Source organism: Haliotis cracherodii, unplaced genomic scaffold (genome assembly GCF_022045235.1).
Source record: "Haliotis cracherodii isolate W230 unplaced genomic scaffold, xgHalCrac1.p SCAF_7, whole genome shotgun sequence".
In the NCBI taxonomy this organism is placed as follows: domain Eukaryota; kingdom Metazoa; phylum Mollusca; class Gastropoda; order Lepetellida; family Haliotidae; genus Haliotis; species Haliotis cracherodii.
Window position 1 is genome coordinate 36,500,880 of NW_027266330.1, and position 27,853 is coordinate 36,528,732.

Here is a 27,853-nt window from a genome sequence, read left to right on the forward strand (position 1 = left end):
CGTTGATAAAAGTGGCCAAAATCCTCGGCAAGCCTCGGAATGTTTCCACTTTTATCAACTCGTGTTGATATATTTGGTATCAAAAGACACTCGGGTGAGTTTCTCTTTATCTAAACTATTACATACTATATATTCATTTAGAGAATGTAGAAGAAAATGCTCGCCACGTCTCGGTAATTAAAATTTAATTCACTGTTATGAACAAATGATCCGTAATTCCTGCGTAGTCATTTCAATTATTCTAAAAAAATAGATTATCTCAACAGACGCCCCCTAGCGTCAAGCTGTCTGTAGTAAGTTGTACTACTAGCATTATCTGTACCGATAATATGGCTGATGGGCGAAGAACGTGAAATACGGAGGCATCTACCGGAATTTGTGCTTTAATTAACAGGTAAGAGTCCGTGACAGTTTAATTAGGCTGTAGTAATTAATCAACAGTGTTATTTATGACGCGCTCTGACGCTCTGGCTACCAAATCGCGGAAGAAACGCAATGAACAACACGACTTGATGAAATTGTTTATTGAAAGTGGAAGTGTCAGTTGTATCAAGCTGACGTTTGTGTAGAAACTGTTTCTATATCCATAGAAGGTATCCACGTGAACTCAACCACTTTATGTGCTCTGGTTGAGCCATCAGATAAACATATGAAATATTACAATAATATACACCACGGCCAATGTTTGTGTGAGTTGTCTGGTAGGGCCTAGGCTATTGTAGATTCTCTTTCATCAGAGCCCGTGAAGGTCCGGCTTAGAATTGGATTTCAGCAACCATGCTTGTCGTACGAGACGACACAAGGGATCGGGTGGTCAGGTTCACTGACTTGGTTGAGGCATGTCATTGTATCTCAATTTGAAGATCGATGCTCATTATGTCAATCACTGGCTTTCCTGGTCCAGACTCGATTATTTACAGACCACTTTAACCTAGCTGGAACATTGCTGAGTGCAGCGTTAAACAACAAACCAACATTTACAACGAGTCAAGCACCATTGTGTCAAACTTTGATGTGTTGAAGTTACAGATGTCTCGAAGTAAAAACTTTGTCCCTGTGTATTCCCTATTTATTCATTATATAACGGTTGTGTTGAACCGCTGATGACGCGGAATATTAACAAAGGTCCCTTCAACTGTGACGCAACAGTGTTTGACTAATACTGAAATCAATGGATTGCTAAGTCATGCTATGACAGGCGATATGCTCTAACCAGAAACATCTTTCTCCAATCTGCTGTAGTGTTTCCATTAGGGCTGGGAAGGGTAACTCGGGTACTCGAGTCGGGTGGGTACTGAGAAGGGTACCCACAGAACTACCCGGACCCGTGGTTAGTCATGTGATATTGTTGAATGACAATAATGATCTTGAACTATATCGTTTCACGGCAAGTCACTAATGTTTGTATTTCTTTCTGACAATGCACCCAGACGTTTATATGTTTGAAAAAAGATATACTTCAGTCAACTTCAGTGTATGCATGAACAAATCGTTCAAACGTGTATCTGAATACATTTTGTCCCGGGCTACAGTCAAACTATTCCCAATCGGACATTTTGTACCTATCTCTTGAGACCTACAGCGGGTACCCGGTTAGGGTTGGGTAATAGGTGGGTACCCGGGTAGTAAATTTGGGCTCGTCCCAGCCCTAGTTTCAATCCACGTGATGGTGATAGGGGTAGTCCACAAGGAAATAGGACTAGTACTTCCTGACTTGACTAGTCTTTGACTAGCAGACTTATGTGAACCATGTATCTGGATATGTAGCTTCCGTTTTAGAAAATCACAATTGACCCAACTTGACAAACCAGTGAGCTTTGTTAAACTGACAGTGAAAATCTATCCTTTCTCATTGGATGTTGGATAAAATTTCTCATTTTTCATATTCACAGTGACATATTTCGTTTGGAGGCAAATTCCTATCAATGCTCAGTTGCTTGTTATATTCCACTGAGTAATCTACCGTATTCGACGTAATAAGCGCCCCGCTCTAATAAGCGCCCATGGTGATATTTGCTAATATATTTGCTAGTGAACAATCCCAATTAGCACCCCTTCCGAATGATCAATGTACACAAGACTTATTGATTTGTGTATAATACGCACTCGTGTGTTATATATGAACCCTTAATTGTGGGCAATTAAATTCTGGAAAATATATCTGTTGTGAATGATACACACATAATTTTCTTTTGTATCATGTCAGGCTGTCAGCATAAACTTCGAAATTTACAATTTTTCAACTCTGTTTAAGAGTCCACGATTTCCAATTTTGAGAGCGCCCCGGGCGCTTATTAAGTCGAATACGGTATTTGTTATTGGCTTGAAATCAGCAATGTCAATTTGAGTTAGATATGTAGAACACAATAGAATTGTAATGGAAATCGTTCTGTTGCCTTACTGATGGCTTGGTGTTTATCAACAAAACACTTTTAATGTTTTTACTTTATTCTGTCTTTATTCTTTATTCTGTTCAGCTATTTACATAGTGGCATATATACAATATTGGCAGAACGCAATTAACAGTATATTCCTTGAGCAAGAAAATGTATCTACGTGTAATGGTTTAGCTGTATTAATTTTTAAGGAGGCTGGAGATAATTTGCTCGCTAGTGAGTTTGACATGCGCTTCTTGCTAAACCCAAGAACATGTCAACCTGCAGGTGACGTTATGAACACTGTTTGTCTCAAGATTGTAAACCTCATCGGCTTGATGTTACCATGAAAAGATCTAGCATGGTCACTGACATGTTTTCACACAAGCCTAGTGGATATTTAGAACAGGAGCATGTTATTGCAAGTCCAGCCAGGGGAAACCATCTGCCGTAGCATACAACATAAATAACGTCTATATTATCAGTGCACATTGCTGCATGTGCTGTGGGGAGGCTGGGCCCTTAGTTTCCAATGAAATACGCCCATTATGTGGACATGGGTTAGTGTTAAGTGATATGTAAGTTAACCTGGGTTATCACTTGTGTTCAAGGGATGCATGTTTCCGTGGTTTATGTTGGGGCAGCATGAAGTGAAAACATCGCAACAGATGCTGAAATTACAGACTTAAGTGAAAAGTTTGTTTGGACAATGCTGAAGAACATGCCGTTAGGAACTTCATTGCAAGCTTGCTTGAATTTCACATGCTACATGAAGCAACATGTTGGTATTCTTTAAATGAATATTGATGGTTTTGGGGTGTAACGTTTCAGTCATATTGCACTACGATACACAGCTGTCTGCATTAGGGCTGGGATGGGTAACTCGGGTACTCGGGTCGAGTGGGTCCTGAGTAGGACACGGTTACCCACCGGACTACCCGGACCCGTCACGTGATATATTGTTTAATGACAAAAATTATCTAAAACTCTATGGTTACACTACAAGTAACTAATGTTCCCATTTCGTTCTGTTGATGCATGTCATCAATCCCAATTGCGTGGATCGATGCTTATGATATTAATCACTGGATTGTCTGGTCCAGACTCGATTATTTACAGACCGCCGTCATATAGCTGGAACATTGCTGAGTGCGTTGTTAAACAACAAACCAACCAACCAACCCATTTCGTTCTGACTATGCAGCCATTCCTTCTGACTTTTATATATTTGATTTAAGATAAAACTTCATGCAGTAAACTTCAGGGTATGCATGACCAGATCGTTTTACATGTGTATCTAAATACATTTTGCAAGGGCTACAGTCACACTTTTCCAAATCGGCAGTTTGTACTTATCTCTAGATATCTACAGCGGGTATCCGGGTAGGGTCGGGTAATAGGGTGATGGGTACCCGGGTAGTAAATTTTGACTCGTCCAAGCCCTAGTCTGCATTATGAATTCATTTACAACTGTTGTATTTGTGATACGTGTGAGGAGTGTCTTCAACATAGGTCCCTGATTATAATAGGTAATAGAAGACATCATGTTATCTTTATCCTGTTTTTATTTCAAATTGTCCGTATAAGAAAATATGCAGATTCCTGTTAGGGCTGGGACGTGTAAATCGGGTACCCGGGGCGGGTGGGTACCGAGTGGGTTAGTCACGTGATATATTGTTTAATGACAAAAATTATCTAGAACTCTATGGTTGCACTACAAGTCACTAATGTTTGCATTTCTTTCTGACTATGCACCCATTCCTCCTGAACTTTATATGTTGGAATAAAGATATAACTTAGTCAACTTCAGTGTATGCATGACCAGATTGTTTAATACATGTATCCAAATACGTTTTGCCAGGACTATGGTAAAAAATTCTGAATCAGACATTTTGTACCTGTAAGTGTGATGGCAAATGATCATGATGTAACTGTCATCGTGGAGTTTGGCAAGGTTGACGGAATGCCCGTTTATAATTTCAAAATAAGTTGATGATTTGCTAATCAAATACGCAGGGTTTACTTCACAATATTTTGATGATACGCACAAGTTTTATTTTTGTAGCTTATCTGTAATGTTTGTTGCGTATTTGATACACTTGGATTTTATTTTACTGCATATTTCTGCATTTCTGATATGTATATAACACAGATAGGCAGCTTATCTGGAGCTCTGCAAGTGTAATGATAAACTCATGAAAATGACCATGGTGACTAAGGGTGTGCGGTATTACAGGTGAATCGGTGAATTGAGATTCATTCTTACCATGATACGTATCACAATATTATTTTTTCATACTCGATATATCATGTGATTTCAGATAGTGATCTTCCTGCATTACCACAGGGAATGTAGTGGTGATATATGTCATACAAAAGGGAATATCTGGAATACAGTCAAACACTGGTGTGTCGAAGTTGAAGAAACCTATTTAAATACTTTGAGCTCTCGGATTCGACGCAACCGAAAAATGATGAATAAAAATTGAATTGGCAGGGATCAAGTTGTTTTTTAAAAACAACCGTAAGTTCAACACAACGGTGTTTGACTTTGTGTGAGAAAAAAAGGACATATTTTTTTCAGAATGAATATGAGTTATCCTGTGTTGTGGTAGAGTGTATCACAGTCACATTGTCTGGACATGAGAAAGACTTTTTGTATCATGACAGGGAGAATGGGGATGACATATATAATTTCATGTGAAAACAGACTTTGAAATTCATTCACTTCATCATGTGGCAGTCATGTGATATATAGTCAGAGGCGACTACCCAGGGATCAGGTGATCAGACTCGCTGACTAGGTTGATCCATGTCATTGTTATCCCAAGTGAGTGAATCAATGCTCATTAATCGATATATCAATCACTGGATTGTCTGGTCCAGATTTGATTGTTTACAGACTGCACTCATATGGCTGGAATATTGCTGTGTGCGGCATTAAACAACAATATATACAGGCAATATGGCAGTCATATATGTTATAACAAGATTTCCTGTGACATGACAGGGAATATGGTAGTTATATATGTTATAACAAAGCTTCCTGATATAAAGGCAATATAGCAGTCATATATTACAACAAAGCTCCCTGATATATAGGCAATATGGCAGTCATATGTTACGACAATGTGTTGGGATATGCAGGTTATGTAAAGTGACAAGACAGTAGGTAAATAAGTGTTATGCATTAAAACCAAGCCTTCTTTCCTGGAATATAAATGATATGACCTCTATGACCTAGCTGGGACAACCTGTTCCTGGTTGCAACATGTGGGATGTTTCACGTTTGCCCTTTAAACAGGCAGACTTGCAGCTGCAGGCAGCGTGGGGAAAGGTGTATGTGAGGTGAAATGGGAATTAAGGTTGCGTTCAGGATTATTACACTTATATAGGGATGTGTGTGTGTGCATGTGCATTTGTGTGTCTGCTTGTACTAATCCAGACTGAGGCCGATTTTAAAGTGCTAGCCCACTGAGATACCATGCTTCACTTTAACCAGAATACTCCTTTCAGACACATTTGTTAATGTTAATGTTTGTTAATGTTAATGTCAATGTTAACTCCTTAATGCGGAGTGCCTGCAGAGTTTCAACGAGTACCATCTTTTAATGTCTTTCGGTATGATGAGGATGAGGATCGAACCCCCGCCTTTCCACTCTCTGGGCATATTCTCTATCTACTGGACCCAAAGGCGGTTGGAGGTGTGTGTTTGTATGTAGAGAGTATTGACACATAAGGGACTGTCCATTTGAAACAATAACTTTTTCCAAAGATGCCAGAAAAAATGGTTGACTCATATTTTACAACAGGACTGTTTCCTCTACACCCTTAGAGAAAATGTGCTTTGAGTTTTAGAAAAAGAATTCTTACAGATGTGGCAGAAAAAATATTCCGTTTCTGACTGCACCATGACAACCATGAAACTGGGTCCCAAATGATCGGTGGTGTATATATGTACAAGAGGCAAGGTGATTAAGTCCTCAGGATGCTAGTGTGATTGTTACCCACACAGATTTGAAAGCAGTGATAAGGGAAACTCCTCAACAGAAGGACCTCGCTAAATCAATAATGTCAGTTTGTGGGATGTGATAGGTATTAATGTTTTATGTCAAGAAGTGAGATTTCCAAGTTGTTTGCCAGGAGCTGAACATCAAATGACATTGTGGGATGGCCACACCATCGTGACTTGAGCGAGACTGAGGCTCACATGGGTGACAACAGATCCTAACATGTATGTAGCTGGCACCACTGATGTAAGATCGCTGATGGTGCTCGACAAGTCTCTATATCCACTTTCTAAATGTAGGATTGAAGTTTGCCATAACAGGGAGAAAAATCTAACATTACTCGACAATCATGATATTTGATGTGCATGGTTATAAGGTGATCTGTGAAATCTTTGTAGCACGGGAGACCTGTATCAAGTCTGTATACATGTGACTCCCCCCAAACTGTTTCTTCCTGTGTTGATAGTAAAACCTGTATCAAGTCTACATTGAGTATCATTATGATCACTGATCTGTCTCTTGAAACTGCTAATATGTGACAAATGATAGGCGATCTGCATTATGTCAACATAATCATGTTATAATCACTGTATTGTATGAGATTTTCTGTTACTCTGACTGTAACACTTGATGGCAGACCTGTATCAAGTCTACATGTTATTCCCCTGATACTATTCCTGTATCAAGTCTACAAACGATGTTTCTCTGTGTGTTAATCTGCAACATGATAGGAAACCTGTATCAAGTCTACATATTAGTCCCTTGATAATATTCTGGTATCAAGTCTACCAATAATGTCTATGTTAATCTGTAACACAAGATAGGAAACCTGTATCAAGTCTACATATTAGTCCCCTGATAATATTCAAGTCTACCAATGATGTCTGTGTTAATCTGTAACATGATAGGAGACCTGTATCAAGTCTACATATTAGTCCCCTGATATTATTCCGGTATCAAGTCTACCAGTGATATCTGTGTTAATCTGTAACATGATAGGAGACCTGTATCAAGTCTACATATTAGTCCCCTGATAATTTTCCGGTATCAAGTTTACCATTGAGGTCTGTGTTAATCTGTAACACAAGATAGGAAACCTGTATCAAGTCTACATATTCATCCCCTGATACTATTCCTGTATCAAGTCTACAAATGCTGATTCTCTGTGTGTTAATCTGCAACATGATAGGAGACCTGTATCAAGTCTACATATTAGTCCCCTGATAATATTCTGGTAATATTCCGGTATCTACCAATGATGTCTGTTTTAATCTGTAACACAAGATAGGAAACCTGTATCAAGTCTACAAAATGCTGTTTTTCTGTGTGTTAATCTGCAACATGATAGGAGACCTGTAGCAAGTCTACATGTATACTCTCACCCCACCATTTCCTGCAGCAAGGAGTGTTTACCTTTATCACTGCCTGTTAATCTCAGCTACTTGTGGTATCTCCCGGATACTGCTCTGAGCTTCCGTGTTCTGGCTCCTGTTGTGAGACCAGTAGTATCCTGTTTTCTACATGTAAGCAGTTGTACAGAGAGCAGTGTCTGTAACTGGGACTCAAGCAAGGTATGTAGGTGTTGTGGGCGGGCAGTCTTGTCAGTGGTTGCTTGTTGCTTGTTCTGTTCTAGAAACATGGGAAACTTCAGTTTGGAAAATCACAGAGGGATAAATCTCCTTTGATCAATCTTTGTTGATGATACATTACCAAACATTAGGGAAACAAAACCAAAAGCATTTTTTTTTAAGGTTGTAAAAATATTGTTGAATGTAGGTATGGAGAAAAAAATGAAATTTTCAGATAGATATTTTTTTTAGAGTTTACTGAACGACGAGTTACCATTGTTATCAATCAGACTTGCAATTGAGAAGATGTTCATTGACCGGAAACAGTGAGTTCTGTTTATGTATTGTAGAAATTTAAGTACCGTATTCGACGTAATAAGCGCCCCGTTAAAAATAATAAGCGCCCACAGCGATAATTGCTAGCTTATTGGCTAGTGAACAATCCCAATTAGCACCCGTTCCAATTGATCAATGTACACAAGACTTATTTATTCGCGTATAATACGCACCGTGTTATATGCACCTTTAATTATGGGCAATTAAATTCTGGAATAATATATCTTTCGTATATGAACATTTCAGGCTGTCAGCATAAACCATGAAATTTATCTTTCAACTATGTTTCTTCCACCAAAATAATATTCTAATAAGAGGCCCCTATTTCTAATTTTGAGAGTACCCAGGGCGCTTATTACGTCAAATACAGTACCTTTTTGGTTAGATCGCTGACTTTGTGTGCTGGAATTAGGTGCCTCACTCTGGCAGTGTGGGTTCAAATCCTGTACTGGGACTCAACCCAAAAAGTAGAATCTGTACTTTACTAAGAAAGTGTTATCTCAAATATACCATTTGTAACATTTGACCACTTCCTAAATGGCATTATGTGTTCCTAGAAATTTCAAATTTGAAAAAGACAGACAAGAAAAATTAATCTTCTCTGGATTACCGTGTCTGTTTAGTGACTAGTCATTTGTTATGTTACATGTATTTTTGAGAGGCATGACAAAATGTTATATTAAGAGGAGGGGAGGGTGTGTGTGTGTGTGTGTGTGGGGGGGGGTAATGATACAATCCTAAGATCACTGATATTCAATGCATAGATTTCTTCAAAGACAACACTCTTTTTCTTTTATATTTAATTTGACAATATTTTTATCTCTGGTCATTGTCACATTTGAGCAGATACTAGTACCTGGATAAGTGCAGTATATAACTGTATAATAAATTGATAATTAACAAACAAAATTTATTTTGTTATTGTTTCACTGAATATCATAAATAATACATCAAATGCTGACTTGTTATTGTATTCGTGAATGAATATTTGTATTCGTTACCCTATATCCATGATATGAATCGTATTCGCCTGATAGTGTAATCTTTTCAGCCCTAGTGACAGTTAGGTTTATACATAAAATAAGAAGATAATAGGATTAGATTCAAAATGGGAAATAAGTGGTTTTGTTTGTCATTTCTTTGAATTTATGTGATTATTGCCTTGAAAATATTTCGTTCTTCTCATGCAAGATGTCAGTGCAATTAATTCTGAACATTACGATCAGGTTCTGCTCCACCTGGTCAGCTTTCAATGAACTAATTTGATAAAGTTTGAGGTTTATAAATTACTATTGATCATGTGAGTTTTGCAAGGAAAGTGTCCCATCCACTTTTATCAATGGAGGCATTAGACTGGAATCAATATTCCCCGACATCTAGTTGGGGCTTGTGGAGATGCGAGATACAGTAGCCTTGCTGCTGGAGGGGCAATGTTTCACATCCTCCAGAATCAAAATAATCACTTGACCTTTCTAACTAACTTCATTGTGCTGTGACATTGCTGTTATTCAATTATCCTTTTTAACGGATTAGTTGTCACTTGATGTCGTACTCCATTTTGGTCAATTTTCAATGCGGTCAGGCCGTCACTAGGTGATTTATGGCTGCAGTCTTGTCAAGGAAATTGCTTTAAGGAGGTGAGATTTTTCAAGTTGTATTCCTGAACATGGATTGTGTCAAGTCTCAAGGTACATGGCAGTTAACTGCTCAGAGTTCCACTGTTCCAAAGTGAGCTGTGAACGAGTTGCATTTAGCAGGGTTTCAGGATTAGAAACTAACAGTTTTCGTCCACTAGTCCTTATAATGATAACATACAGCAAAACACTTAAAAAGGGCAAATTTCTACTAGTCCTTATGATACCTTTACCATTGGGTAGTTAGGCAAGGACTATAGGACTAGTGCCAATTTCTAACAGTGGGTTTGCCTTGACTTACGAAAGTAGGTTGGTTTGTTGTTTAACGCCTTACTCAGCAATATTCCAGCTATATGACGGCGGTCTGTAAATAATCGAGTCTGGACCAGACAATCCAGTGATTGACATCATGAGCATCGACCCACGCAATTGGGATCGATGACATGCATCAACCAAGTCAGCAAGCCTGGCCACCCGATCCTGTTAGTCGCCTTTTACGACAAGCATAGTCACCTTTTATGACAAGCATGGGTTGCTGAAGACCTATTCTACCCCGGATCTTCACGGGTCTACAAAAGTAGGGGTCCAGGAGACCCAGTCATTCATTTGAATGATCCTTGCAGGCAATATGATGGTCCTGTACAGTAATGAAATGGCGTAGTGTACTGTGTGTTTTGATAATTACTCTTAGAGCCGGGAATGAATCAATGATCATGTGGACAGTGGTCATTATTGATGGATGAAATGAATGTCACCATTACCACTCTTGATGCGCTGTGGGCACAATGAATATTATTTTGTGTCCCTCTGGATGCACTATATTCTTTTTAATTTTAACACTTTTGTGTACTGGATGCCGATTTGTGTGTCACGTAAAACTCTGATTTAATCAATTATCATGGCGTCTTTGTTCAAGAACTAGCCACTCATAATACCTGCTGACCCGTGAAGGTTACGGGGTAGAATAGGTCTTCAGCAACCCATGCTTACCATAAAAGACTTGTCGTAAAAGGCGACTAACGGGATCAGGTGGTCAGGCTCGCTGACTTGGTTGATGCATGTCACGATCCAAAATGCGTGTATTGATGCTCATGATATCAATCACTGGATTGTCTGGTCCAGACTTGACTATTTACAGACCGCCGTCATATAGCTGAATGTTGCTGAGTGCGGCGTTAAACAACAAACCAACAACAACAACATAATACCTGCTATTAATGATTTCTTAGGTTGAGGGGTGCACAGTGGCCTAGTTGTCTAAGTTGTTTGACAGCCTCACTACTAAACCTGTTTTCCAGACTTATTACTTCATGTGTTCCATAGCTAGTAGGGGTCACGGTGGCCGCTATTCGCTTTGTAGAGCGGCGCCCCTTAGGTATGGGAGAAACCTATGATCGTGGATTTGAATCCCAGATTCTCACTGATTATGATAATTATTTGTCAGTACCAAATCCCTTCTTGTGGGTTTGTACCAAAGTGGTAATGAGTTAAAGCCAGAATCACTTCTGACACCAGGCTGTGATATATCTGAAATACTGTTGAAAGCTGCATTATACCTAATTTACTCACTCCTTAGGGACCTGTGAAGATCCGGGGTAGAATAGGTCTTCAGCAACCCATGCTTGCTGTAAAAGGCGACTATGCTTGTCGTAAGAGGCGACTAACGGGATAGGATGGTCAGGCTTGCTGACTTGGTTGATGCTTGTCATCGTATCCCAATTGCGTGGATCGATGCTCAGAATGTCAGTCACTGGATTGTCTGGCCCAGACTTGATTATTCACAGACTGCCGTCTTATAGCTGGAATATTGACAAAACAACAAACAAACAAAGAAACAAACACTCCTTAGTTCAGGGCTCAGAGACTCACATTTTATCCACATTTGACGTGTGGCGTCATGTTGAAGATAAGTCGGTCCAGCAGTGTGAGCAGGTGATTATCAGGTTCCTCAGCACAGACTGCATGTCGTTTTGTCAGCTGACATTCTTACCCCAGCTTTCTAAAACATGTTAGAGAGGCAGTTTTGGAATATAGGCGCTTCTTGTTTCTATCACCAGCCGATTGTCATTGTCATGCTCAGTGTCATTGTCTACGGTGTGACACTTTTTAATTGCCCGGATTTGTCAAAGCTGTAATGAGGCAACAGTTGATAGTCACGTTAACAGATAAGGCTACGCACAGTATCAAGATGGATATTGATAATGTCTGCAGAACTGGTGTATGCATGGAGCTCATGATTCGGTAACAAGACATGCAGTTTGCTTTTATCATGTTGGTGACATTGAACCAGGGTATGCGTTTATGGTGAGTGTGTGGAAACATGGTAATTGTTTTCTCCTGATTTATGATACAGACACTTGATGGTTGAAGTCTCCAGTTGTTGTGGTGTACGCTAGTAAACATACCTGACCTCATTCGGGCTGGAGGTTCCTGGAGTATAAAGTACAGTACATGTGCCCGGGTCTATATATATATACCTGTGCTGTGTTCATTCTACACTGGTTATTCCCAGGATTGCAGACAGACTGATTATACATAAAAGAGGGGTGGTGGTTGTGTCACAGACATTCTACACTACCGTATTCCCAGGGCTGCAGACAGCCTGATTATACATAAACATAGGTGTGGAGTGGGGGTGGGGGTAGTGGTGGTGGTGGTGGTGGTGGTGGGAGTGTCAGAGACATTCTACACTACCGTATTCCCAGGGCTGCAGACAGCCTGATTATACATAAACATAGGTATGGAGTGGGGGTGGGGGTAGTGGTGGTGGTGGTTGTGGTGGGAGTGTCAGAGACATTCTACACTACCGTATTCCCAGGGCTGCAGACAGCCTGATTATACATAAACATAGGTATGGAGTGGGGGTGGGGGTAGTGGTGGTGGTGGTTGTGGTGGGAGTGTCAGAGACATTCTACACTACCGTATTCCCAGGGCTGCAGACAGCCTGATTATACATAAACATAGGTATGGAGTGGGGGTGGGGGTAGTGATGGTGGTGGTGGTGGCCGTGTCAGAGACATTCTACACTACCGTATTCCCAGGGCTGCAGACAGCCTGATTATACATAAACATAGGTATGGAGTGGGGGTGGGGGTAGTGGTGGTGGTGCCAGATGGTGGGAGTGTCAGAGACATTCTACTCTACCGTATTCCCAGGGCTGCAGACAGCCTGATTATACATAAACATAGGTATGGGTTGGGGGTGGGGGTAGTGGTGGTGGTGGTGGTGGTGGTGGCAGTGTCACAGACATTCTACTCTACTGTATTCCCAGGGCTGCAGACAGCCTGATTATACATAAACATAGGTATGGGTTGGGGGTGGGGGTAGTGGTGGTGGTGGTGGTGGTGGTGGCAGTGTCACAGACATTCTACACTACTGTATTCCCAGGGCTGCAGACAGCCTGATTATACATAAACATAGGTATGGAGTGGGGGTGGGGGTAGTGGTGGTGGTGGCAGTGTCACAGACATTCAACACTACTGTATTCCCAGGGCTGCAGACAGCCTGATTATACATAAACATAGGTATGGAGTGGGGGTGGGGGTAGTGGTGGTGATGGCAGTGTCACAGACATTCAACACTACTGTATTCCCAGGGCTGCAGACAGCCTGATTATACATAAACATAGGTATGGGGTGGGGGTGGCAGTGCCACTTTTGCAACCTGTATTGTGTACATTCTACACAGTGCCAGTTTGGAGAGGTGAGATTTTTGTTTATCAGCAAAAGGGTTGTGAGGTGGTTGTAGAAGGGGTTTGATGGCCACCATAACCGGTGTGTTTATGTTTCACTTACTGACAGGTTGATGGTAGAGTATCGATGCACTCTGCAGAGACCAGTTGTTAGCCAAAGGGTCAGGCAATTATTGAAACATTTCTAATTCTGGGCAGGGAATGGCAAAGAATGTCAGGTATGGTGGAGGGGAGATGCAGGATAGAGGGACTGAGAAATAACATGTTGACACAGAGTACAGGTCAGTCTGACTTACATTTCAGGCTCCAAAATAAAATACTAGTATCTCGTGAAGCTGATTGTCGCTGTATTTCAGTGGTTAACACAAATGTTTTTGTCACATCTTAATCAGGCAATCCGCTGTCAAGAAAACTCATACAAACATAGATTTGATAATCCTAATTCTCCTCCATATTGGTATGTGTGTGTTACCTGTAACACAAGTACCGTATTCGACGTAATACAGGTCCCGCTCTAATAAGCTCCCACGGCGATTATTTGCTAATATATTGGCTTGTGAACAATCCCAATTAGCACCCCTTCCGATTGATCAATGTACACAAGACTTATTTAATAGTGTATAATACGCACTCGTGTGTTATGTGCACCCTTAATTATGGGCAATTTGATTCTGGAAAAATATTTCTGTCTTATATAAACATTTCATTGTGTCAGCATAAACCACAAAATTTACAATCTTTACGATCTTTCAACTTTGGTTTTTTCACCAAAATGATATTCTAATAAGAGCCCCCTATTTCTAATTTGAGAGCGCCCTGGGTGCTTAATACGTCGAATTTGGTATTTGTTTATTTTTGTCTTACGTAGTGCTGGGACAAGGCACATGGTCCCAGTCACACAGCCATATGCACACTTGATGTAAGACTGTTGCACACTGCAACAGCACACCTGCCACAATAGTGTTGCTGTACACTGTAAACAGTTCTGCAATCCTAATGTAAGGACTTGTGGTATGAGGTTAATGTGGCAACCTTCAGACCAGAAGTATTTTTGGAACCAGTGCATCTGGGCTGACATCACTGTTGGCAACACAGATCTATATGGTGTACACATGGTGAATATGAGAGGTCCCAGATGAGCCTGATGTATCTGCGTTGTTTATCTGGGGTCACTAACACTGGATGGAGTATTGGGTTGTGTCAGTGACTAGATGGAGACATATAGATCCCTGCTAATGTAGTCCTGTAGTTATCCTTGCTCCATGTCTGTACTGAATAATATGTCCATAGTTGTATAGTAACTCTATCCTTATAATAGGCAAGTCTAGATAAGCGGACAGTGCAGTCTTTTATAGGCACAACTTGTAATTTATATAATCTACAAAGTATGATTTAAACAATTAATTATTGCCTTAGAGACTTGTGCAAGTCTATCTTGTTTCGTGCTACTGTGTTGTCGGGTAGTCCAGATGGGGATACAGGACATGGGTAGAGCATTGCGGGTGGTCCAGATGGGGATACAGGACATGGGTAGAGCATTGCGGGTGGTCCAGATGGGGATACAGGACATGGGTAGAGCATTGCGGGTAGTCCAGATGGGGATACAGGACATGGGTAGAGCATTGCGGGTGGTCCAGATGGGGATACAGGACATGGGTAGAGCATTGCGGGTAGTCCAGATGGGGATACAGGACATGGGTAGAGCATTGCGGGTAGTCCAGATGGGGATACAGGACATGGGTAGAGCATTGCGGGTGGTCCAGATGGGGATACAGGACATGGGTAGAGCATTGCGGGTGGTCCAGATGGGGATACAGGACATGGGTAGAGCATTGCGGGTGGTCCAGATGGGGATACAGGACATGGGTAGAGCATTGCGGGTGGTCCAGATGGAGATACAGGACATGGGTAGAGCATTGCGGGTGGTCCAGATGGAGATACAGGACATGGGTAGAGCATTGCGGGTGGTCCAGATGGAGATACAGGACATGGGTAGAGCATTGCGGGTAGTCCAGATGGGGATACAGGACATGGGTAGAGCATTGCGGGTGATACAGGACATGGGTAGAGCATTGCGGGTGATACAGGACATGGGTAGAGCATTGCGGGTGGTCCAGATGGGGATACAGGACATGGGTAGAGCATTGCGGGTGGTCCAGATGGAGATACAGGACATGGGTAGAGCATTGCGGGTGGTCCAGATGGAGATACAGGACATGGGTAGAGCATTGCGGGTGGTCCAGATGGGGATACAGGACATGGGTAGAGCATTGCGGGTGGTCCAGATGGGGATACAGGACATGGGTAGAGCATTGCGGGTGGTCCAGATGGGGATACAGGACATGGGTAGAGCATTGCGGGTTGTGAAGTAACAGATGAAGGATGGGGATGAGGGATGGGGGTGGCGGTAGTAGGTGTGAGAGGGTGTGTGTGGGTTGAGGATTGATTCGCGTGGCAGTGGCTGGGGGTTGTAGTGGTGTATTAGGGTGCTTGTTTGTTTGTTCATGTTTTATGTCACTTAACAATATTCCTGCTATTAGATGGCGGTCTGTAAATAATCAAGTCTGGACCAGACTATCCAGTGATTGACATTATGAGCATCCATCTATGCAATTGGGATACGATGACATGTGTCAACCAAGTCAGCGAGCATGACCACCTAAAGCCTGTTAGTCGCCTCTTATGACAAGCATAGTCGCCTTTTGTGGCAAGCATTGATTGCTGAAGACCTATTCTACCCCGGATCTTCACGGGTAAGATAAGTGATGTCATTTGATGACATCTTGGTAACCAATGACATCACTTTGGTCTGCAAAGCAAAGTGATGCAATTTAATTGTAGTGATATTACCTTGGAGATAATGCTTGACCCAAGCGTCATCAACTGTGAAAGCCAATTTTGGATGATGAATTAAATTTCCTCCACATTTTACCAGCAAAGGTTGCTGGGGACCTACTCTAGCCTGTAATCGGCTGATGAGGTGTTATAGTCACTTGTGGAAGTTAAATATAGGCTGTGGTCGTTGCAGTGCAGTTGTGGATGAGTTGGTTGAGGAGGTAGGTGACTGTACGAAGGAAGGTGTGTGTGCAGGGTGGCTTAAGTGTCAGTGGTGTGTGTAGGGTGGCTTAAGCGTCAGTGTGTAGGGTGGCTTTAGCGTCAGTGTGTGTGTGTAGGTAGGCTTAAGCGTCAGTGTGTAGGGTGGCTTAAGTGTCAGTGTGTAGGGTGGCTTAAGCGTCAGTGTTTAGGGTGGCTTAAGCATCAGTGTGTAGGGTGGAGGTTGTAGGTCGTCTATTATGAGGAGTTGCTTGGGGTGGGAGTGGAAAGTGTGGCTGTGGTCGTTGCAATGCAGTGGTGGATAAGTTGGTTGAGGAGGTAGGTGACTGTGTACAAAGGAGGTTGTGTGTGCAGGATGGCTCAAGTGTCAGTGGTGTGTGTAGGGTGACTTAAGCGTCTGTGTGTAGGGTGGCTTTAGCGTCAATGTGTAGGGTGGATTAAGCGTCAGTGTGTAGGGTGGATTAAGTGTCAGTGTGTAGGGTTGATTAGGCGTTAGTGTGTAGGGTGGCCTTAAGCGTGAGTGTGTAGGGTGGCCTTAAGCGTCAGTGTGTAGGGTGGATTAAGCGTCAGTGTGTAGGGTGGCCTTAAGCGTCAGTGTGTAGGGTGGCTTAAGCGTCTGTGTGTAGGGTGGGCTTAAGTGTCAGTGTGTGTGTGTAGGGTGGCTTAAGCGTCAGTGTGTAGGGTGACTTAAGCGTCAGTGTGTAGGGTGGCTTTATCGTCAGTGTGTAGGGTGGCTTTAGCGTCAGTGTGTGTAGAGTGGAGGTTGTAGTTCGTCTTGTATGAGGAGCTGCTTGGGGTGGGAGTGGAAAGTGTAGTTGTGGTCGTTGCAATGCAGTGGTGGATGAGTTGGTTGAGGAGGTAGGTGACTGTGTATGGAGGATGGGAGTGGAAAGTGTGGCAGGTATTCTTCAAAATCTTCATGCGGCTGCTCTTATGCCCTTGGCTGGTGATCTCATATCAGTACCATAGTTTCAAAGTTTTGTATTGGTTCTTCTGGTCTGTATCTTCACCAATCATGGTCTGAATCTACATGTCAACTTATTTTATCACAATAATCTGTAGGTTCTTAAATGAGGGCCTGAAGAGTTCAGTCAGGGCCTGCAGCTTCTATTAGTCTGTGGGTCCTGATAGCCATTTGTTTTATTTCAAACACTGGTGGCAGTTCCCTAGATATCAAACTATGTTCCCAACACTATGTCATACATCATGTTCAGGCCTATAAGCGCCAGGTGACAGGCCTAAGGCTTGGAAGGATTTGTACTTCAGAGATTTGTCAAGTTTGAAGTTTAATATGAATAGAATATTTGATTAATCTTTGTCAGATGACACATTTATCCTATTTCAAGTCATGCCAAGATTGATATTTTCTCTCATGGTTATGGTCACCTACTTCGTAGGGCAAGCTGGTGAGACGGACATGTCAGGTGACAAGACTTCCTTAATACCTGCTATAGATGTCCTCTTGTGTTGACTGTAGTAGTGGGACGATGCTTTGGGCGATTGCGATTTTCTTTTTCTTCTCAATGCAAATATTAATCGACAGTCGCATGCTATGTAAAATATATTGATGCTTATCTTCAGTGTTTGCTTAGTAGCCGTTACACCAAACAAGAATTAGTTGTGAAAAGTAGTACTATATAATAGTGAAAACGTAAATATTTACATCTATTGTGCCATACTTGACACTGCCAACTGTAAATCGTGTGCCAGGTATTTGGCTATCCTGTCCATAAAAAAGATGGCTGACACACCACAGATAAGAGCACATGCAAGTATATCGTGATACGTATCAGATTGTGAGCAAGTATCGTGATACGCATCACATCGTGAGCAAGTATCGTGATACGTATCAAATCACACAGTTGGTGTATCGTCCCAGCCCTAGCATGCAATGTATTGTGGTACTTATCGTAATAAATCGAGCTCAATGAAACATGACCAATTACACATAACACAGGGATTAGTTATGTATGGTAAATAAGTTTTACAGGTATTGAGTATAATCAAAGATTGATGTTGTGAGAATTTTTTTAAATGCCATTGGTGCATCATGGTGCATGTAGACATAAATATTACGATGCATTTTTCAATAATAGGTTGCGCTAGTGCATGTTGTACATAGCTAAATCGAGCCATGACAAGACAGGGACAGCCTCCTTTCAGGGGGAATGTTTTAGTAATGTCATGTGTGGATACAAAACAATAGCCCTGTGAGGAATTGGTGTTAGAATTGGTTTCCAGGAAGCTTATATTAATGCTTGTCATAAGCAAGACTAACAGGATCGGGGGGTTAGGCTGACTGACTTGGTTGATGCATGTCATCGTATCCCAGTTGCGTGTTTCGATGTTCATGACATCAATCACTGGATTGTCTGGTCTAGATTCGATTATTTACAGACCGCCGCCATAGAGCTGGAATATTGCTGAGTGCGGCAGGAAACAACAAACAAACAAACAAACAGATATGAGGTCCGACAGTGAGGGATGTTGCTCATATTGTTGATCATTGGCTTGTCTGGTCCAACCGAATTACTTACAGGCTCCTTGGTTGGTGCATGTCATCAATCCCAATTGCGTGGATCGATGCTCATGTTGTCAATCACTGGATTGTCTGGTCCAGACTTACTTACAGACCGCCGTCATATAGCTGGAATATTGCCGAGTGCGGCGTTAAACAACAAACAACACACTAACTTTCAGGCTCTCGTCTGCGGCTTTAAATAAGCAAACAAATCAATGCACTAGGGCTGCAATCAACAAACCAGGCCTGCAGTCAGTCCAGTTGACACACAATCGTCACTTGTATTTCCCTTGAGTACGCATGCTCTGCCCTTGATTCTGTCTGTATGTTTGTAGTGTATGTTACATTTACACACTAGGCTTTGTTTTTACACACAATGCTTAACTTACCTTGAAACAGGAAGAAACAGGTATTCTGTTTGGTTCCCCGTGATATAGATCTCAACACAGGTGATTAATGTCTGACAGTGTGATACTGTGTTTGCTGGCAGACAGGGGCCTCATTGTATGTGGGGGAGAGTCTGTAGGCTTGTTGGCTGTTCCCCTTGCGGAGACAACACAGACAACAGAGGCAGTACATTGTACAGATCACTGTACATAAGTCACAGACGAATTCTGTGATTCCGGAATCGCTGAATGATTTGCATATATTGTAACTCACCGCTGAAGTGCAGGAGAATCTCGGAATACAATACACTAAATTTTCATTATTTTTTAAAGCTTTTCTATTGAATTTTGCGCTTTAATTTAGAATTTAACATGTGATTCAAACATACAAAATATCAATCCTGCAATAACACAAAATTTGAACTAAATAATTTTATGTTCACAGCTTTTTCCCTAAATTTGAATGGTTGGTTGTCAAGATATAAATGAACATGACATTTTGTCAGTCACATGAAATAAATGACAAAAACTGAAATAAATGGAGTTTTTTTGCTCCAATGTTGAACTGCTCTTCATGTTTGTCATGACTGAAAGCATTGAAAAGACTACTAAGAAAAAAAGACATTTTGCAAAAATCATATTTTTAATTCCACATCCATTTTATGAAAATTTAATATGTTAAAGTTGATAAAAACACGGAATGACTTTAAGGAGTTTTCCCCAAACACCAGTGGTTGTATACTGATAGCTTCACCTTGGGGTGCAGTGTGGAACAGTCCATGACAGGTAACTGGCATAGAATGTAGCAAGTGTCAAAACAAAACATTGTTTGTCTGAATATTTCAGTGCTTAACTTCCAGTAGCCTGGGAATATTTAGAGTGAGTGAGTGAGTGAGTGTTTTATGCCTGTGATCTTTGAAACTTTCGGAAACTTTTTCATTGCTTTTTTAGACTATGAATATGTTTTTGATGCATTATATTGAACCCTCAGGGTGCATTGTAAGCAAGGCCTGTTGACTGATCCACTGGGCCATGATGGTGACCAGATCTACTGAGCGAGTGAGTGAATATGGTTTTACGCCGCTTTTAGCAATATTCCAGCAATATCACGGCAGGGGACACCAGAAATGGGCTTCACACATTGTACCCATGTCAGGAATCGAACCCGGGTCTTGGGCGTGACGAGCGAATGCTTTAACCACTAGGCTACCCGACTGCCCCCCCCGATCTACTGACCCTTCACGTTCTAAAAAGTGTGGACATAAAAATCTGAAAACTTTGGGTGGGGGGGTTATGGCAACTGCAATTATTCCCCACAAAATATATGCTAAATTGTAATATATGTTGCTTTGTGATCATTATTTAAAAACACTGCACATGACATAACGACATGTTTAAATAAAGTTCTTCTTAAAGAATGAAAATAAATTCTAAGATGTATTTTCTAATGTAACCACCTGCCTACCAGGATTTTTCGCAAAAAAGTTTGTAAACACGAAAATAATAGCCTGGCCTAATGTCAACTAACAGAGGGCCTCTTCTGTTTGTGCTGGCCACAGGCCAGTTAGGTAGGACCAGCAGTTATATCAACTCCTGTTTTGTGGGTATGTGATTGTCCCAGGCCTCAGCCAGATTGGCAAAGGGCAAATAAAAATGATTTTAACATTAAGCCCAGGTCCCCACGGCTATCGATCTTGGAACATTAGATTTACATGGGGCAGCTTATTTGCATTCTTCAGTCGTGAAGAAGTCTTCTCGAACCTCTGCCTAACAGTCCCAAGCAGACCATCTTGACCGTGACTGACCCCTACTGACCCTTTAAATATCACCTCAAGTGTTGGCATGAAATACAGGAGATAACATGAACTCTCATCACCATAAAAACATGATTGCCTGGTCAGCTGATTCCTCCCAACACTGCAGTTGGTAGCACAGTCTGGGCTACACAGCTCGTCAGTGTAGTCACTGGTCAGCCATCTCCCTGCTGTAGGGCTTGAGTGTACGTCTATCTGCTGAAGATCGCATGTTTACTGCAAACACAGGTATTGTGTTGATTCTCTTGATTGTATTTAGCGTGGAGACCCTCGAGTGGTATACTCACTGATTTATTGCTTTGTGTTTACTTTTATGTGGCTACTCAGGATCTGCTTGTCATGGATTCAGACCTGCAAAGATCCGGGGTAGAATAGGTCTTCAGCAACCTAGCTTGCTGTAAAAGGCGACTATGCTTGTTGTAAGAGGCGGCTAACGGGATCAGGTGGTCAGGCTCGCAGACTTGGTTGATGCATCTCATTGATCCCAATTACGTGGCTCGATGCTCAAGATATTAATTACTGGATTGTCTGGTCCAGACTCCATTATTTACAAACCGCTGTCATATAGCTGGAATATTGCTGAGTGCGGCGTTAAACAGCAAACCAACCAACCAATGTCATGGATTCAAATCCCATATTCACTTGTGATTGTCATGTCTGTAACTATTTCAAAGGTAAACTGGTCAGTGTCTGTGATCTGCAGCTTTTTGTTTTTCTCTCCGTATTCAACTTCGCCATACGATTGTATACCGTTTAACATCACTACTGCCCGTGTGAAGATCGGGGTTTGAATTGGTCTTCAGCAACTCGTGCTTGTTGTAACTTCTTTGATAGGCATTTAGAAGTTGGAGCACTAAGTACCTTGCATGATAACGGTGGTAGAACCTACACCGAAACATCGCTCTTAATTGTAATAAAGAAGTTGTTCATCCATAAAATCTTATCCTTACATAGTGTTTGTTGTAAGAGGCAACTAATGGGATCAGGTGGTCAGACTCGCTGACTGGGTTCATGCATGTCCCTGTGTCCCAATTGAGTTGCTCGATGCTCATGATGTCAGTCACTGGATTGTACTGCTGTCACATAGGTGGATTGTTACTGAGTGCAGTGTTAAACAGCAAACAAACAAACAAGCAATGTTACATCTATACTGTGCAGAGTTGCCTCCATCAGACACGCCTGAAACATGTGATCATTGGTTCGAATCCCTGAGTCACCCTGATTTAGTTTCTAGGTCTGTGAAGCACCATACCAGTGCAAGTGTGTTTCACCAAAGTGGTAGTAAACCCAACACACACCTCACTCAGCATTGTTTCAAAGTTCACTTGCTTGAATAGTGATAACATACCGTATTCGACGCAATAAGCGCTCGGCTCTAATGAACGCCCATTGCTATACTTGATAGTATTTTGGCAAGTGAAGAAGCCCAATAAGTGCCGGGGCGTTCCGGTTGATCAATGTTCACAAAACTTACTTATTTGTGTAGTATACACACTCATGTATTATACGCACCCTTAATTATAGGCAATTCAGTTCCGGAAAAATATGTCTCTCGTGTTTAATATACACAGATGTTTCTATAGCATCATTTCAGGCTGTAGCAGTACAGTTATTAATCATTGTATCTTCTTAAACAGACTAACATGTCTTGTATAGATGGGGGGTGAACCCATCCTCAGGACTGGAGTTTTGCCCATGTTGGCATCATGTTAACAATTTCTCTTGTCATATTTTATGTTCTCATTTTATCTCATGCTGCCTTAATGAAAGATTAATGTCATTAATAACAGAAATGACTTCTTTGTTCCCTGGCATCATTTTTCTGATCAATATTAATGGTGGACATGGCTTGATAACTTTGTGTGACTCAGTGTGTTACTGCTGTTGTGATATGCCCGTTTCACATTACCGTATATCGCTATGTATAAGGCGAGTTGTTCGTACCAAGAATGAGGGGGCTAAGAAAGGGGGTCCTCTTATACACGGAGTCGAAGATCTCATGTTTTTTTCCAGTTGTTTCACTTTCAGCTTCCACTGGCGATGTCAACCTGCGATCGATAGCCAGCCCACCATTTGACAATAAAACTTCGCATTTCGTCCTAAATAACTGTTTCAATAACTATTTCCAAACATAAACATAATTTGTATCTGATTTCCTTGAATAAGGTTGGATATTTTCTGCAAAAAAAGTTGAAATGACCCTCGCCTCGATCCAGATTGTCAAGCCAGCTGACACGGTAAAACAATCAACATCTGTGAGTAGAGAGCCGGAAGTCCCGGTAAGCATTTGCATATTGCACATGTGACCTAACATGTGATAACCGGTGAAGCTGAAATCAATTCCTTTTGTTTTTACAGTTGTATTAACAACTGTTGGAGATGATGTGTATAAGTGAATGTTGAATAAGCATGCTGAATGTGAAGCAAACATAAGCCTAGTTAGTTACAACATAGTTAATTGGTGATTATATTACTCACCACTATCTCTTATGTTATTACTTTATGAATTATATTTTACTGGCACCAATTTGGTGTCGCACTGTGTTGGCACACAGTCACACAAAGTGGCGACGTGTGCTGGAGTGATGCACGCGACCAATCATCGTAGAAAAAAACAATGCAAGATAAACACATTTTTTATTGCAGATATAAAGTTTGTGTGCGCACTTTTGATGTGCTTCATTCCAAGTCGCTTAATACTCAGAGTATAGGATTTTGGGTCGATTTCGAAGGAGTGTACAGGGGGGTTGTCGTATACGTGGGGTCGCTTTATGCCACATAAGCCTAAGTGTGTATCCTACTACCAGTAGCTGATGCCATGATGCCCCTGGTATAAGTCCTGTATCGCACCTTGGTCCTATGTCTCTATCACCTGGTAACACGTCCACATCCCACTACCAGTAGCTGATGCCATGATGCCCCTGGTATAAGTGATGTATCACACCCTGGTCCTATGTCTGTATCACCTGGTAGCATGTCCACATCCCACTACCAGTAGCTGATGCCTTGATGCCCCTGATATAAGTGCTGTATCACACCTTGGTCCTATGTCTGTATCACCTGGTAACATGTCCACATCCCACCATCAGTAGCTGATGTCATGATGCCCCTGGTATAAGTGCTGTATCTCACCCTGGTCCTATGTCTGTATCACCTGGTAACATGTCCACATCCCACTACCAGTAGCTGATGCCTTGATGCCCCTGGTATAAGTGCTGTATCACACCTTGGTCCTATGTCTGTTTCACCTGGTAATATGTCCACATCCCAGTAGCTGATGTTATGATGCCCCTTGTATAAGTGCTGTATCACACCCTGGTCCTATGTCTGTATCACCTGGTAGCATGTCCACATCCCAGTAGCTGATACCATGATGACCCTGGTATAAGTGCTGTATCTCACCCTGGTCCTATGTCTGTATCACCTGGTAACACATCAACATCCCAGTAGCTGATGCCGTGATGCCCCTGGTATTAGTGATGTATCACACCCTGGTCCTTTGTCTGTATCACCTGGTAGCATGTCCACATCCCACTACCCGTAGCTGATGTCAGGATGCCCCTGGTATAAGTTCCTTATCACACCTCAGTCCTATGTCTGTATCACCTGGTAACATGTCTACATCCCAGTAGCTGATGCCATGATGCCCCTGGTATAAGTGCTGTATCGCACCCTGGTCCTATGTCTGTATCACTGGGATAGAATATTTGACTTCAGCAACCCATGCTTGCCATAAAAGGTGACTATGCTTGTAATAGGCGCCTTACGGGATCATGTTGTCAGACTCGCTGACTTGGTTGATGCATGTCATCGTATCACAATTGCATGGATCGATGCTCATGATGTCAATCTCTGGATTGTCTGGTACAGACCACAATCACATAGAGGGAATATTGCTGTGTGTGCCGTTTAACAGCAAATAAACAAATATCCTTCTTCCAGTAGTCATGGTAGCTGATGCCATGAAGCCCCAGTCCTGGCACACCCTTGTCACATACTTTAACCCCAGTGAGAATTCCAGGTTAGAATAGGTCCCAAGGCAATCAATGATTTATTGGTGACTTGGCTTGATGACTTGGCTGATTGCATGTCATCGTACCCCAGTGGCGTGGATCTTAACAATATCAATCAACAAGGTGTCTGGCCCAGATTAGATTTTATGTACAGGTCACTAACATATAGCATGATATAGTTGTAATATTGTCGAGTACGGCTTTAAACAACAAACAAACATACATGAAGTCAAGTCAACAAAAGAAATTATTTGGTTTGACTATTGAGCGTAGGTATGTGACTGAGCAGGATGTTTTGAATGTAAGTACACAATGTTGTGTTTCCATTAACCTGCTCCACGCCTGATGTCACTGTACTTTACACACTGGTTGAGCAGTGGGTTGCCTTTAATTATGAATTTGACAAGGTTGCTGTCAGCGAAGAAGCCATCATACACAGCTGTTGACTGTCATAACTGCTTGACCAACTTATGTAAACAAACTGAGACTCTGCAGTGAAGATTATAATTTTATCAGGAGCTTTGGAATGATTTTTGTGTGATTGTTTTATTGCAGTGAATCTCAGTAGACAATAAACTCCAGTAAATATGTCCATATCTCCCTAGTCCTTATTACCTGAGTCCAGCATGTCCATATCTCCCTAGTCCTTATTACCTGAGTCCAGTTTGTCCATATCTCCCCATTTCTTATTACCTGAGTCAATTATGTCCATAATCTCCCCAGTCCTTATAACCTGAAAGAAATATGTCCATATCTCCCTAGTCCTTATTACCTGAGTCAATTATGTCCATAATCTCCCCAGTCCTTATAACCTGAAAGAAATATGTCCATATCTCCCTAGTCCTTATTACCTGAGTCAATTATGTCAATATCTCCCTAGTCCTTACTGGTGAGCTGTGAACACTTCCTGTATTGTGGTACCAGCTGGTTGAACACTTCTTTGCATTGTGGTACCAGCTGGTGAGCTGTGAACACTTCCCTGTAATGTGGTACCAGCTGGTGAGCTGTGAACACTTCCGGTATCGTGTTACCGGCTGGTTGAACACCTCCCTGAATTGTGGTACCAGCTGGTTGAACACTTCCTTGCATTATGGTACCAGCTGGTGAGCTGTGAACACTTCCCTGTATTGTGGAACCGGCTGGTGAGCTGTGAACTCTTCCTGTATTGTGGTACCGGCTGGTGAGCTGTGAACACTTCCTGTATTGTGGTACCAGCTGGTGAGCTGTGAACACTTCCTGTATTGTGGTACCGGCTGGTGAGCTGTGAACACTTCCTGTATTGTGGTACCGGCTGGTGAGCTGTGAACACTTCCTGTATTGTGGAACCGGCTGGTGAGCTGTGAACACTTCCTGTATTATGGTATCGGCTGGTTGAACACCTCCCTGAATTGTGGTACCAGCTGGTTGAACACTTCCTGCATTGTGGTACCGGCTGGTGAGCTGTGAACACTTCCTGTATTGTGGTACCGGCTGGTAAGCTGTGAACACTTCCCTGCATTGTGCAACCGGCTGGTGAGCTGTGAACACTTCCCTTCATTTTGGCTTCCGGCTGGTGAGCTGTGAACACGTCCTGTATTGTGGAATCGGCTGGTGAGCTGTGAACACTTCCCTGCATTGTGGTACCAGTGATTGTCTGTTAGTCATTCAACACCAGTATTAGTATTCAAACAGCAAGGTATGTCAGATCATTTTTGTGGCCAGTTTATGGCACCAGAACCTTTGAACCTCATAAAACAGGAAGTGGCTTCAGACTAGCGGCACTAATATAATCCTGGCATAGCTGATGGAATCACTACTCAATAACTGTACAGACCTTCATTCAAGCATGGATGTTTGTGTCCAGTGGTAGGAAGGAGCACCTTGTTGTAATTAGTTGCAGGCAAGCAGCACATGAAAAAGCGTGCCCGTCAGTGACCAGTGGTAGGAGGTCATATTAGTTAGTTAGTTGCAGGAAAATAGAACATGAAAAAGCATGCACATTTGTTATCAGGAATGTAGGCGGAGGTTGTAATTAGTTGCAGGCAAGTAATACACGAAAAAGCATGCACATTTGTGATCAGGAATGGAGGCGACAAGTGTAATTAGTTGCAGGCAAGTAGTATATGCAAGACGTGTGCACATGTATGACCAAGAGATTAGATGACAATTTAAATTAGTTGCAGGCAAGTGGTACATGAAAAAGCATGCACATTTGTGGTCAGGAATTGAGGCGACAAGTGTAATTAGTTGTAGGCTAGTGGTACATAGAAAGCATGCACATTTATGATCAGGAATGGAGGTGACAATTGTAATTAGTTGCAAGCAAGTAGTATATGAAAAAGTGTGCACATTTATGACCAGAAGAGGAGATGACAATTGTAATTAGTTGCAGGCAAGTGGTACATATGCAATAGGTACAAAAGCGATTGCAGCTATGAACATGTAGGGATGACTTGTTATTAGTTGTTGGCC

General features: G+C 41.9%; 2 protein-coding genes across 4 annotated transcripts in view; both read left to right on the forward strand.

The window, feature by feature from the left end:
• Positions 1 to 311: 311 nt before the first annotated feature.
• The window catches only part of LOC139447223 (peptide methionine sulfoxide reductase MsrB-like), a 43,245-nt gene continuing 15,703 nt past the window's right edge, over positions 312 to 27,853 (forward strand). For 2 of the 3 annotated variants that reach the window (XM_071228459.1, XM_071228456.1), the window contains exon 1: positions 312 to 394. The gene's annotated coding sequence lies outside the window, so the exon portion shown is untranslated. Of the gene's footprint in view, positions 395 to 7,909; positions 7,957 to 27,853 lie in introns of those variants that run through there. The other variant, XM_071228457.1, reaches the window with a different exon arrangement.
• LOC139448847 (uncharacterized) lies at positions 15,084 to 15,986 on the forward strand. Its single transcript, XM_071230371.1, has one exon. It carries the CDS (start codon positions 15,084 to 15,086, stop codon positions 15,984 to 15,986), a length of 903 nt encoding a protein of 300 aa, XP_071086472.1.